The 12,890-nt window shown below is 39.2% G+C and overlaps 6 protein-coding genes across 6 annotated transcripts; 3 read left to right on the top strand and 3 right to left on the bottom strand.

The window, feature by feature from the left end:
* Positions 1-49: 49 nt before the first annotated feature.
* WALSEDRAFT_31470 (NmrA family protein) lies at positions 50-1,157 on the bottom strand. Its single transcript, XM_006956687.1, has 2 exons — positions 748-1,157; positions 50-703 (listed from the first exon to the last, which is right to left on the bottom strand). The coding sequence occupies exons 1-2, from the start codon at positions 998-1,000 to the stop codon at positions 135-137; spliced, it is 822 nt and encodes a 273-aa protein (XP_006956749.1). The 5' UTR covers positions 1,001-1,157; the 3' UTR covers positions 50-134.
* Positions 1,158-1,747: 590 nt separating this feature from the next.
* On the top strand, positions 1,748-5,883 carry WALSEDRAFT_67632 (tryptophanyl-tRNA synthetase; the record flags this gene model as incomplete). Its single annotated transcript, XM_006956685.1, has 8 exons — positions 1,748-1,798; positions 1,848-2,060; positions 2,110-2,190; positions 2,237-2,352; positions 2,397-2,521; positions 2,567-3,344; positions 3,392-4,634; positions 4,681-5,883. The coding sequence occupies 6 exons, from the start codon at positions 1,748-1,750 to the stop codon at positions 3,007-3,009; spliced, it is 1,029 nt and encodes a 342-aa protein (XP_006956747.1). The 3' UTR covers positions 3,010-3,344; positions 3,392-4,634; positions 4,681-5,883.
* WALSEDRAFT_59579 (DUF663-domain-containing protein) lies at positions 1,803-5,883 on the bottom strand. The gene is made up of 7 exons (XM_006956686.1): positions 4,681-5,883; positions 3,392-4,634; positions 2,567-3,344; positions 2,397-2,521; positions 2,237-2,352; positions 2,110-2,190; positions 1,803-2,060 (listed from the first exon to the last, which is right to left on the bottom strand). Exons 1-3 carry the CDS (start codon positions 5,584-5,586, stop codon positions 3,046-3,048), a joined length of 2,448 nt encoding a protein of 815 aa, XP_006956748.1. The 5' UTR covers positions 5,587-5,883; the 3' UTR covers positions 1,803-2,060; positions 2,110-2,190; positions 2,237-2,352; positions 2,397-2,521; positions 2,567-3,045.
* On the top strand, positions 5,868-7,779 carry WALSEDRAFT_31468 (GMP synthase). The gene is made up of 5 exons (XM_006956684.1): positions 5,868-5,945; positions 5,992-6,002; positions 6,045-6,144; positions 6,193-6,659; positions 6,712-7,779. The coding sequence occupies exons 1-5, from the start codon at positions 5,891-5,893 to the stop codon at positions 7,702-7,704; spliced, it is 1,626 nt and encodes a 541-aa protein (XP_006956746.1). The 5' UTR covers positions 5,868-5,890; the 3' UTR covers positions 7,705-7,779.
* Positions 7,780-8,357: 578 nt separating this feature from the next.
* On the top strand, positions 8,358-10,416 carry WALSEDRAFT_50317 (glycoside hydrolase; the record flags this gene model as incomplete). The annotated part of the gene is made up of 3 exons (XM_006956683.1): positions 8,358-8,483; positions 8,537-9,609; positions 9,657-10,416. The coding sequence occupies 3 exons, from the start codon at positions 8,358-8,360 to the stop codon at positions 10,414-10,416; spliced, it is 1,959 nt and encodes a 652-aa protein (XP_006956745.1).
* Positions 10,417-10,565: 149 nt separating this feature from the next.
* Positions 10,566-12,846, bottom strand: WALSEDRAFT_59577 (hypothetical protein). Its single transcript, XM_006956682.1, has 2 exons — positions 11,607-12,846; positions 10,566-11,559 (listed from the first exon to the last, which is right to left on the bottom strand). Exons 1-2 carry the CDS (start codon positions 12,817-12,819, stop codon positions 10,664-10,666), a joined length of 2,109 nt encoding a protein of 702 aa, XP_006956744.1. The 5' UTR covers positions 12,820-12,846; the 3' UTR covers positions 10,566-10,663.
* Positions 12,847-12,890: the final 44 nt, after the last annotated feature.

Below are 12,890 nucleotides of genomic sequence, written 5' to 3'. Positions count from 1 at the left end.
GTGTGAATAATTCGCAGCATGTTGACATGATTATTTCTCTGAAATTTTTCACAACTAGATAAATAGCTTACACGTAAGAAATCAAACAATGAAAAATAAATAATTAAAGATTAATAGACATCAAAATATCTCGTTCACTTTTTAAGCCATTCTGAGAAAGTGAGCAAGCCTGGGAACTCTTCGCGATTTTTGGCGATGTTTGCCTCATAGCCATGGTCTCGGAACCAGTAGAACATTTTCTTAAAGTCATGTGGAAGCACGGAGAGTATAAATGTAGGTAAGTAAACTTTCCAAGCGGAACTACCATGGGCTACTTTGTAAGCATCTTGAATCTGCGCGGTTGTGAGTTCGTCACCAGCTAATGGGATCTTTCTACCAATGTATTGTTCAGGTTTCTTGAGAGCGGTAGCTGCAACAATACCAATATCCTCCGTTGCAATCAGTTGGACTGTCCTGTTTCGTATGGCCGCGTTAAATACACCTATGGCGAAAAAGGAAGCTACGCCGCTCGTCTTGGGGAAGTTGTCCATGAATGCCACAGGTCTAATGATCGTATATGGTATACCACTCTCGTATATCATCTTTTCAACTTCGTATTTACTGTCGAAATGTGGTACACCTGATTGACGCTCAGCACCCTCAACGCTTGTGTATACAATGTGTTTCAAGTTACGCCTCTTTGCAGCCTCAATGAAAGCCTTTCCTGTAAAATTTTAGTCTGTTTCATAGCAAAAATGTTTTGCTCACCTTGGACAATTTCATCTTGTGGTCCATTTGGTACCATTGTTGTTACTAAGAATGCACCATCCACATCTTCCATCGCGGCATAGATTGATTCGCTGTTTGTGAGATCTCCTGAAGCGAGCTCAACACCGTCAGCACTTAAGTTCTTCGCAGCTTCTGAATGTGTATTGCGTATGAATGCTCTCGTAGGTACCCCTTTGAGATTCCTAATGGTTGCACCACCTTGCTGCCCTGTTGCACCAGATATTAAAAACATTATGATTATTTAAGCTTATGATTGATTGTACAATATAATGTAATACTTAATTTAAATACCCCTGTCTTAGTAATTGCCTTGATTGGTAATCTTCAGTTAATAAGCACGTCGGTTTGTAATCCTATAAATTGATAGTCGGGGTTCCCTTAATCAGGACAGTTCGAAAATGACTTAACTTAATCACCGACCGTGTGAACTATTCCGGAATATTCATCATGGTGTACGATAATTTTCATATATTCCAGAAATATAGTGATATCTACTGAGTAGAATAGAATTCATTTATCTATTTCTATTTCTAGTGTAATTAACTATCTCATAACCTTTGATCACCAAATCGTCGATGTGACTTGTATATTATATTTAGATCGAGACGTATTTTTCTACCCTCGAGTTCTACCCTTCTGGTTATGTTTTATATAAACAGCATAAGATACTCTTATTTCCTTTGCTTGTGCCCTCTACAAACTACAGTATTTAGCTGTACCCGTGTAATTATGTATTTAATAACTTATAGTCTAGCTACATATACAGTCCTTCAGATATATCCTAGGCTTTATGCATTAAACTGACATTGTAGTTTAACTTCAATCGCACCCTTTTGATGACGTCTCAAGAGAGAAGACGAGCATATCACGAGAATATACAACTAAGAGTAGCGTTTATTAGCTATAATAGAGTTTGCTATTCCATTCGATCTGAAATGTCACTAGATCATACTTCTTTTATCTCTTTGTTTTCAACCATATGTCATTGAAGACGATATTTTCAGGTATACAGCCGACAGGCATACCACACGTAAGTGATGTGCAAGCAACGAGCTGCAAAACTCATTCGATTCACGTAGATAGGTAACTATTTCGGTGCATTGAAGAACTGGAAGAAGTTACAAGATAACGAAGCGAATACGACAAGATTGATATACTCTATAGTGGGATACCATGCTATAACTATACCACAGTCTCCTAGTAAACTTAAGCAAGAGAGACGTGAGATGATGGCTGCATTGCTAGCTATAGGTTTGAGTCCAGATAGATCAATAATATTCCACCAAGATCAGGTGTGTTGGGTCTACTATAAGAAATCAACGTTTAATTAGCAAAATATAGGTTGCTCAGCATACAGAACTTGCCTGGATTTTCAATTGCTTCACCTCAGTGAACAAACTGCAACGTATGACAACTTGGAAGGTGTGCAAAAGCAACCTTCTGAACAATCTCTAACAATACAGCACAGTCGAAAATCGCAACTCTTAAGAACTCGAATGATGCTTCCGAGATAGACGATAGTGCACTCAACCTCGGTTTATTGTCCTATCCAGTTTTACAGGCAGCTGACATATTGTTATATAAGTAAGTAGCTGTTTCTACAATATCACTTTCTTACCCCCATCGAGAGCTACACATGTCCCAGTCGGTGACGATCAGCAACAGCATCTCGAATTGTCTCGTGATATAGCTGATCAGTACAATAGAACATACAAAGCACGTAGATTTTTCCCTCTTCCCAATCACATAATCAGTATGTGTGTTATCAGCGTATTCTTATTCTAACAAGGCACCTAAGCACCAGCATCAAGGATCTCAAATTTACGTGATCCATTGTCTAAAATGTCTAAATCACATCCATTGCCAAACTCTAGAATAATGATTACAGACACGGATAAAGAGATATCATCAAAAATTAAGTCAGCCGTCACAGATTCGTCAAGTGGGATAACATTCGACCCAGTGAATAGACCTGGGGTTGCGAACTTACTCACCATCTTGGCTGAATGTACAGACGACACACCAGAAGAAGCCGCTGTTGGTCTCTCAACATCTGCACAACTGAAAGATGCGGTTTCAGAAGCCACAATTAAGACACTCACACCAATTAGGGATAATTTTTACCGTTTGTCGAAAGAGCATGAATATCTGGACAACGTGGCTAGACAAGGTAAAGAGCGAGCATCGGTAATAGCAAATGATACAATGAACCAAGTTAGAAAGCATGTAGGATTAGACTAGAATATCTCTGTACAATAAATAATAGGATTAGATAACTTATATTTCCATAAATTGTTCTCTATCGGCACCTGTGTTGACTACTTCACCATGTTTTTCGTCACCTTTGGCCTCTTCAATAGGATCATCCTTGTTTATATGTTGATGGCCTTCAATACGTAAGCCTGAGAACTTTGGGAATGATCTCTTGTAGAGATACAAAAGAACAGTGTCCATTTGAGTGACTGGACCGTCGAAGTGTGCCTTGAAGTAACCGTGTGTACCCAAGCTTTCCTTTATATGACCAACTCTACCATACTTTGTGTGAAGTTCGATTGGCTTGAAGTATGCAATATCATCTGAGTGCTTGTCAGTACTAAGCAGTTCGTCAAGTGTCAACACTTACCTGGATTAAAGAAGAGATAACGGACAGTAACAGTCTTCTTGTGCACCTTGAAAGGATGTCCAGAGAGAATGATTCGTTTGGCAATAATTCTCGTTGGATCAGCATCTTTGAATGTACCAGTACCAACGAGATATGGTGGTTTACCATCATCCCTTTCACGCAAATAGACAATCGGAACCTTACCCCATGTAACTGGACCAAAAATTGTTGCTACTGATGCATCACCATGTCTGAGGTATCTTTCAAACTTGTGTACGTTGTTCAAACCTTTTGGTGTGTTTTGTGAATAGATTGGGTTTATTTGAAGTTTTCTTGAACCAATGATAGCAGTAAGTGGATCCTTGGACTTTACTAAACCTGTATATTCAGTGTTACGTTGAATAGTCATATTAACAAGTGACTTTTTCTTCTCGTGAGGCAATAAGCTGAATATGACAAGTGGTAATTCGGATGATTGAATAACTGAGAGATCCTTGCTGACATTTTTAATGTGCAATGTTACTCTCTTGCCAGGTTCAACTGAGGTGGATTCACCATCCTCATCCATACCCATCTTGACCCTCTTGATTACTCGTTTTGACATCTGGTCGTAATTCTCAAACTCAAAGACTTTGCTCATTTCAATTGGGAGATTCTCATAAGGATCCCATGGTGACGTTCTGAATGACTTGAGACCCCTGTAACGTGCAAATCTCTCCCTGGCTGGTATATCCAACGGTGTGTCAATTTCATCGGGGAACTCAGCATCTTCTTTTTCTTTGTTAAGGTATTCTTGATACTGCTTGGCCTCTTCGTCTTCATCGAGATCTTTGAAATCGTTGTCACGGGTGTCCATTTCAATTTCATCTTGGTCTTCTTCTTCTTCTTCTTGAGCAGCTGGTTTATCATCTTCGAGTTCCATTTCAGCTTCCTCGTCGCTCTCTTCATCGTCACTGAGATCATCATCATTGTCATCCACAATCCATGCAGCTTGGTAAGAAGATGTTCCCTTTGGTACTTTTCTAGACTTTGCGTTTTCCTCAGCAGCTTCGGCTTCTTCTTGAAGACGCTCTCCTTCTGCCATTTCTTCCTCCGTTGGCCAGGTTTGCTCATTTCCGATTGTGTCAGCTTCATTCTCAGAAATAAGGTCATCTTGCTCTTCCTCGTCTGGTTGAGCGAGTACACCAGTATCCACCTCATCAACTGACATGGTGTTGCCGTTTGGCTTGCTGTTCAGTTGACTAGGATGAGTAGAGTTGGTGATCTGCGCGTGATATAAGCTATTATAATTGAGCAAAGAGAAAACACACCTTTTCTATTTGATAATCACCAGAGTTTGGAATGTGTATCAGTCTGTTCGTGTCAAGATGTTCTCCTCTGACAACACCAGTCAATTTGAGCAAATCACCATCCCATTCGGCTTGTTCTGTCAATAAATAACTCCTATAATCTCTCCAAGCAGGCGTTTTAGGTGTACCTGTAGCAATTGATCGGATAGTGTTTGACAACTCATTCAATTGGTCGACAGAGGACAATTTCTGAACATATGGGAAGAAGTATCTGATGAAAGATAGAAGAGAATGTCTAATACCAGTGTCCTCTTTCTTTTCAACCTCGCTAAGACCTTGTATGATACCAAAAACTTCAGAACAAGATTGTGCTTGTACGCAACGAAGTGTGGTCTCACCCCACTCACCGACTTCGTTAATAGCGGAGAGTACGGGGATGATATAGTCTGCGATCTTTGCAGCGTCTAGAATGGCCATAAATTTGGCATTGTTATCCGGGAAAGTTGGAACAATGAACTGAAATTGTTGGTTAAACCTTGATATTCTGCATCTATAGATACCAAAACCCTGATATTCTAATGCTGAGCTCTCCTCCCCTACAGACTTGAGTAATTGCTTGACTGTGTTCAAGCCATCTATGTCTTCCGTGAGTGGAAGGACCAAAACAATGCGTGGTGCTCCAAAACGACCTTCAAAGAGACGTTTGCCTTCAAGTAGACCATCTCTTTTCTGTTTCTGCAGCTGCTTAGCTTGGTTTTTCCTTTCTTGCTTGTTCTTGAGGTTATTGGCCGAGGAAGTTTTTGAGGAAGACTGCTTAGTGTCTACTCTACCTTTGTTTTGCGTTTTAGTAGAGCGTTTTGTAGATCCCCGTGATTTGAACTTCTTATTCGTTTGTTTTAGCGATGGTCTATGTGAGTGTGTACTCATAGTTTGAGAGCAAGGGTGATATGATGTGCAAGCAGGTAAATCGATAGCGAGATTTGAATAAAGCTGCTAGCAATTTACATTTCAACTTTATAGTATACTTCTTCCAACAAAACAGTTTGACGGACTTAAGAAGATTTATCGAGCTATTCTACACAGCCAGTAGCGGCGTATTTATATCAAATAATACTTCCACTATCTTATCCGTATATTATATATTTCATATTCAGACTTCCACGGACTTAAGTTAGCCCGACTTCTATCAAATTACAGTCTTCTCTCTTGGATTATAACCACATCAAACGAAATGGAACAAACGAAAGCGGTACACGATTACTATTCAACCATTCTGATCTTGGATTGTGAGTTTATTATTTACTATTATATACCCCCTAACTCCTCTATCAGTCGGTTCACAAGTTAGTCCTGCATTCGCTAAAATACACTCTAACAAATTATAGTACTCACATTTAATCACAAGAAGATGTCGTGAATTAAACGTTTACTGTGAAATGTTGCCTTGCACTCAAAAGCTCAAAGATTTGAACTGGAAGCCAAAAGGTGAATATTTCACTATTTTCAGTAAAGTACAAGGCTAATTATCTGCAGGTATAATCCTCTCCGGTTCTCCTTACTCTACATACGACAAAGATGCTCCTAGAGTTGACCCAGACGTCTTCAACGCCGGTGTACCAGTTCTTGGTATATGCTACGGTTTACAAGAGACAACCAACGTATTCGGCGGTAAAGTTGAAGCCTGTGACCACCGTGAATATGGTTTTGCTGAACTCAACATCGTCAAGAATGAAGAGCACTCACACGTTAACAAGCTTTTCGAAGGTATTGAAGGATCTATGCAAGTTTGGATGTCACATGGTGACGCCGTTAAGGAAGCACCAAAGGATTTCGTCGTCATTGGTAAAACTAACACCGCACCTTTCGCTGCTATTGCACACGTCGAGAAGCCAATCTATGGTATACAATTCCACGCAGAAGTCACCCACTCACACCGTGGTAAGGAAGTTATTAGCAGATTCGTAAAGGACATTTGTCAATGTAATGGTGAATGGACTATGGTAAGTTCACTTCTAAGACACTTGAACGAATCTTTTAACAGAAAAATTTCAGGAATCATTTATTTCAAAGGAAATTTCAAGAATTCGTGAAATTTGTGGTGATAAGGGTCGTGTTTTGGGTGCTGTCTCTGGTGGTGTAGACTCAACCGTTGCAGCAAAGCTCATGCACGAAGCTATTGGCGACAGATTCCAAGCTGTTTTGGTAGACAATGGTGTTTTACGTATGAATGAAGCTGCTCAAGTTTACAAAACTCTCAAGCAAGACCTCGGTGTTAACTTGAAGGTCATCGATGCTGCTGAACTCTTTTTGGGTAAATTAGCAGGTGTCACTGACCCTGAAAAGAAGAGAAAGATTATCGGAAACACCTTCATTGAAGTCTTTGAAGCTGAAGCTGCAAGATTAGAATCTGAAGCTGAGAAGGAACTTGAAGAAGGAAAAACTGAGAAGGGTAAATTCGAATGGTTATTACAAGGTACACTCTACCCAGACGTCATCGAATCTATCTCTTTCAAGGGCCCATCAGCTACTATCAAGACACACCACAACGTTGGTGGTCTCCTTGCAGACATGAAGCTTAAACTTATTGAGCCACTCAGAGAACTCTTCAAGGATGAAGTTAGAGCATTAGGAAGATTATTAGAGATTCCAGCTCATTTGGTCAACCGTCAACCATTCCCTGGTCCAGGATTAGCCATTAGAATATTAGGAGAAGTTACTAAATCTCAAGTACAAATCGTCCAGCACGCAGACTCCATATATATGGAAGAAATTACAAATGCGGGATTGTATGATAAGATTTCGCAAGCTTACGCTGCTCTCTTGCCTGTTAAAGCAGTCGGTGTTCAAGGTGATAAGAGAACATACGAGCAAATAATAGCATTGAGAGCTGTCACAACTACTGACTTTATGACTGCTGATTGGTTTGACTTCCCTCATGATGTCTTAAAGCGTATTTCATCAAGAATTACGAACGAAGTTAGAGGTGTCAACCGTGTTATGTTGGATGTATCATCAAAACCACCAGCCACTATAGAAATGGAGTAAATATGAGTTGTTTTTAGTTTTTTCTAGGTTGTAAATTGTTTATATGTCATTAAAATTTTCTGAAACTACTATATCGGGAAACTTGAAAAGGAAAGTCAATAAATTAATTATGTAAAAGGATAAATTAGATGTTACTTTAAGAAGTAAAGCGCAATTAAATAAACTCTCTATCTTTAACAACAATGAGAGCATCGCCAAAACGTAAAACACCCCCAATCGATAGTGCGAGTATAGAGTCTAGTCTGCGACTAAATGGCTCTAGCTCAACAATAAATGAACCATCAATTAGGTTGGTCACAAGTGAGACCAATGGTCTTGGCGAGGGCGACACCGCCTCCTTGTCAGATAACAGGTACCGTGCGGACGGTGTGCGCCCCTCAGAGGCTTTTATATCAAGAAGATCATCTTTATATTCTGATCAAGAAGTTGATTATTTAACAACGAATAATTTGCTTCCAGGACACAGAACAAACTACGCGAATTTTAATATAAGCGCAGCAAGTTTACCACGCCATTCAAGCGAAGTTACAAAGGTTGGAAATATTGCGGAGAAGACTCTTAGTTACCAGAAAGCACCTTCCATTTTCGACAACAGCATGTCAGCTAATCTTACACAATCAGACAGTGCAGTAGATGAGAAGGGATTGCCAGCAATGCCGGAAGCACCTAACAAATCATCTTTGAGAAACGCAAGAAACAGACGTAAAGGTATTATAATAGCTTCATCCGTCTTGGCAGCTATCGTAGTTATCGTTCTAGTTGTAGCTTTACCAGTTACTGTGAGTTTCTTTTTGAGAATTTTAGGTTGACGCAACTTACCGATCATTAACAGCTCACACGTAAGAACAATAACAACAGCAGCCAGGCAGATGAACCAGTCAGAAACCACGAAGGAAATCTCATCCAGACATCCGGTGGTGATGGCTCAGAAGTCACTCTCGACGATGGTAATACATTCACTTACAATAATGCTTTCGGAGGTCATTGGAATAGTCTCCCAGGTAACACCGACGCTCAGTCACAATCGTACACACCTCCACTTAGTGAGAGGTGGGACTTCAACAACGACAAGATTCTTGGTGTAAACCTTGGCGGTTGGCTCGTCTTGGAACCATTCATCGTCCCAGGATTGTACGAAGAATGCGAGAATATCGATGAACCATGCGTCGATGAGCTCACTTTATCAAATTACTACAGATCACAAGGTAAACTTGAAGAAGTCCTCGAAGAACATTATTCAACATTCATTACTGAGAAGGATTTCGCAGATATTGCAGCAGCTGGATTGAATTGGATCAGACTTCCAATTCCATTCTGGATGATCGAGACTATTGACGGCGAGCCTTTCTATGAAGGTGGTGCATTCAAGTACTTCGAAAATGCCGTCAAATGGGCTCGTAAATATGGCTTACGTATCAACCTCGATTTACACACTGTACCTGGTAGCCAGAATGGTTTCAACCACAGTGGTAAACTTGGCGAGATACACTGGATGTCTTCTCCAATGGGTGTCGTTAATGCGCAGAGAACTTTGAACTACATAAGGGCTATAACTGAATTGATTTCAGACGACGATTACAAGGACGTTGTACAGATGCTTTCAGTTATTAACGAACCATTCGGTCCAACTATCGGTAAAGCTTCCGTCGCATCATTTTACTTTGAAGCATACAAGATGATTAGAGATATCACTGGTATTGGTGAAGGTAATGGTCCTTGGATTGCTTTCCACGATGCCTTTTTAGGCGGTCAAACTTGGAATGATTTCCTTAGAGGTGCTGATAGAGTTGCTTTGGATACCCACCCATACGTCGCTTTCAATGGTCAGAATCAAGACCCTATGGATGAGCAAGTATGGAAGCCATGTGCTGCTTGGGGTGAATCAACAAACAACACTATGGCAGAGTGAGTAAATTAGTCTTTATGTTGTTACTATCTGACTTGATGAACAGCTACGGTGTAACGTTCGCAGGCGAATTCTCATTAGCTATCAACGATTGTGGTACAGTTAATGGTGTCAACGACGGTACACGTTATGAAGGTACATACATTGATAAGGATGGTAACAGACCTGAACCTGGTTTCGGTGAAGGTGCCTGTGATAGATTCAACGACTGGCAAAACTGGGATGATGAATTCAAATCACAACTGAAAGGATTCGGATTATCATCTATGGATAGTCTTCAGAACTACTTCTTCTGGACTTGGAAAATCGGTGATAGCAGCCGCACTCACGCACCAATTAACCCATTCTGGTCTTATCAATTAGGTTTGAAAGAAGGCTATATAACTGAATCACCACATACTGAACCAAGCGGAACCTGTGAAATGTATTCAAAACAGGGTGACGACCGTCAATGGGTTACAAATGATGCTCCAGCTACTTTCCCTGATTGGATGCTTGGTAAAGAAGGTGCAGGCGTTCTTTTCGGCGATCAATCAGAATATCAAGATTTCCCACCTAATTCGCTCAACAACATAAATGAGCAAGACATGCAAAACATACCAACTTATGAGAAGAATGGACTAAGAATCCAACTTCATCCATTACCATTCACATATATAGATGAGAATGGCGAGCAACAGTCTGTTGAAGGAAGTGATGGCTGGTTTAATGACGATGACAACAGTCCATTCTATTCACCAAAGGAAGATTGTGACAGATACAGATCACCTTACTATGATGGTGACATGATCCCAGGCACTTGTTAATACGATACTAATACTCAACTAATTATTTACCACAAAAGGATTTAATTATTTCTACTATCTTTTTCCATATTTTTACATCTTAATTTTCATCAACTACGTTTGAGGGTAATAAATAACTTGTAATCAGAGCTTTCTAAATAAATACAGTTAATATATTGATAATTTGTTTGTTATACATTTGCGAGTAGACTTTAAAAGAAAAAGGAAGATCCAAAGAAAAGTTTAAATTCTATAAATATATCTTACTCTAACGACGATTAGCATCCCTAGATGAACCTTTTACGAGTTCATCGAAAAGACCTTTAGCGGATTGATCACTTTTGAGTTGAAGAAGGTATATTACACCAGTACGTTGACCATTATCTGACATTTCAACAGCCAAACCCGTCTTACCAACTCTTTCAACGGCGTCCAAAAGGACATAATTACTTATCAGTAAAGACTTTGCTTTGTCAGATTCAACGACAAGTTGCTTCTTATTTTGTGGCGATTGAGTGAAAAGTTTTAATCCACCACTACCTAAACTCTTCCAAGCTTGATGACCATGCTTAATGAAGACTTTACATCTCATTTGAGCACTCATTCTAATCTTTTCAGGCTCAGTTGGTTTGATTTCTGTAGGTGATGGTGGTGGTGTATCTTCATCTTGGCTCTTCGTATTAGGACTAGCGGTCTTAAATTGTCCCATAAGGTTTGAAGGCATGGCGTATTTACTCAGACCACCATTTATACTATTACTATTACTATTGCTATTGGTTGAATTCGTGTTGATAGTGTCTAATGAAGGCATTCTATTCATGTTATCATTTTGTTGTAATCTAGGTGGAAGAGTATCAAATGGTGGAGGAGGTGGTGGTATCATACCCGGTCTAATTGGTCTAATTTGAGCAGGTTGTGGTCCATAACCTGGGATATTTGATAAATTGTTTGCAGTAAGTTGGTTATTCTGTAAAACATGAGGTGGAGGTGGTCTCTCAAATTGAGAACCCAATGTAGGTACATTCTCCATTGGTGGTAAATGATCTCTAGGCGGAGGATTTGGAAATTGAGGCGATGATGTCTGAGAAGATGATATCTGTGCTGGTGGAGCATTCAAATTGAGATTTTGTAATTGATCTGATGGTGGAGGTTTGTTTGTAGTGCCTTGTTACGAAGTTAGATGACTTTTATAATTATATTGTTGTACCCACCATTGAATGCAAATTGAGTGCAATTGGATATATCCTGTATCCAACTATCTCTAGCTTCAATCGATTCAACTTTAATTGTTAAAGTTTCCTTATTCATTATACCCAAATCGAAAGCATTTTCTTGTTTATTTTGTGTTGCTTTCAAGAATTTACCACTAAGTGGTGGAAATGACAACCACATATCTGTACCAGGTAAGGCAACACCTGCTTCCTTCTCATTTGCTGTCATACGTTCAGCTACCAAGAACAAATCTGAAAGAAGGAATATATGTGCTCTTCTCATAACGATCTCCTGAGTTGATTGTGGTGCAGCTGATGGTGTGAATGATAAAACTACATCTGCAGATCTTCTCAACTCTCTCTTAAATGGGAGTTGAGGTGGTTGAATTTGCAATTTACATTTCTTTTGTTGCATTGTGAAAATATCTAAAGTGCGTGAAGTGTCCAGACGTTCAGACAAATCAACAGCTTTCAATTGAGCTTCAGGTATTGGAGGTGATTCACGTTTATTCATGGTACTATTATGTGAATCAATTGAAGCTGTATCATCTGAGTTGTTTTGGTTATTGTCAGTCTCATCGTCGATGTCATCTTGATCATCTTGACTGATCGTTGAAATTGAAGAATCATCTGATTGAATATCGTTCGAAGCTTTTGCTCTAAGTTTTAATGGATCTTCTGGGTTGAATCTAACTGTTGGTTGATGGCTTAGAGATGTTGAACTTGATGTTAACTTGTTAATCGTTGAATTGTCGATCAAATCGACTAATCTTTGTAACGTTTCAACTGAATCTTTCAACAAGTTATAATCAGGTTTTGAAGGGTTCGTTGAAGTTAATAATTTTTTATATAGATTTAGATAGTATTTCAATCTCTTCGCGGGTAATTCAAATAATTCATCAATATCCCTATCCATAGAGGCTAAAATTTGATGTAACTGGTCATTTTCTTGTATATTCTTATGTTTAGAGAATGGCGGTGATGACGTATAGAGTTGCACATATTTATCGTAAGATGATTGAAAATCTTTAATAAAATTTAATAAGCTATCACCTATTAACTTGTAATTATTGTTTGTTGATAGTAAGTTGTTCAAAAAGGATCTATTTATTCTATAAACGCTCTCTATAATTCTAAACATTCTATCTATTTCTGGGGGTGGAAAATTACTTCTAGACCAAGCAGAAGCGACTTTTCTAACGATTATAGCCATATCTTCTACGAATTTCTTCTCTGTCTCTATTAAATCATTGAGTGGATTCATTTTATTTAAGTAAGAGAAAT

The sequence above is a fragment of the Wallemia mellicola genome (genome assembly GCF_000263375.1).
Source record: "Wallemia mellicola CBS 633.66 unplaced genomic scaffold WALSEscaffold_3, whole genome shotgun sequence".
NCBI classification, from domain to species: Eukaryota; Fungi; Basidiomycota; class Wallemiomycetes; order Wallemiales; family Wallemiaceae; genus Wallemia; species Wallemia mellicola.
Note: the sequence above shows the minus strand (reverse complement) of the source record. Positions and strands in the feature narration are given on the sequence as shown.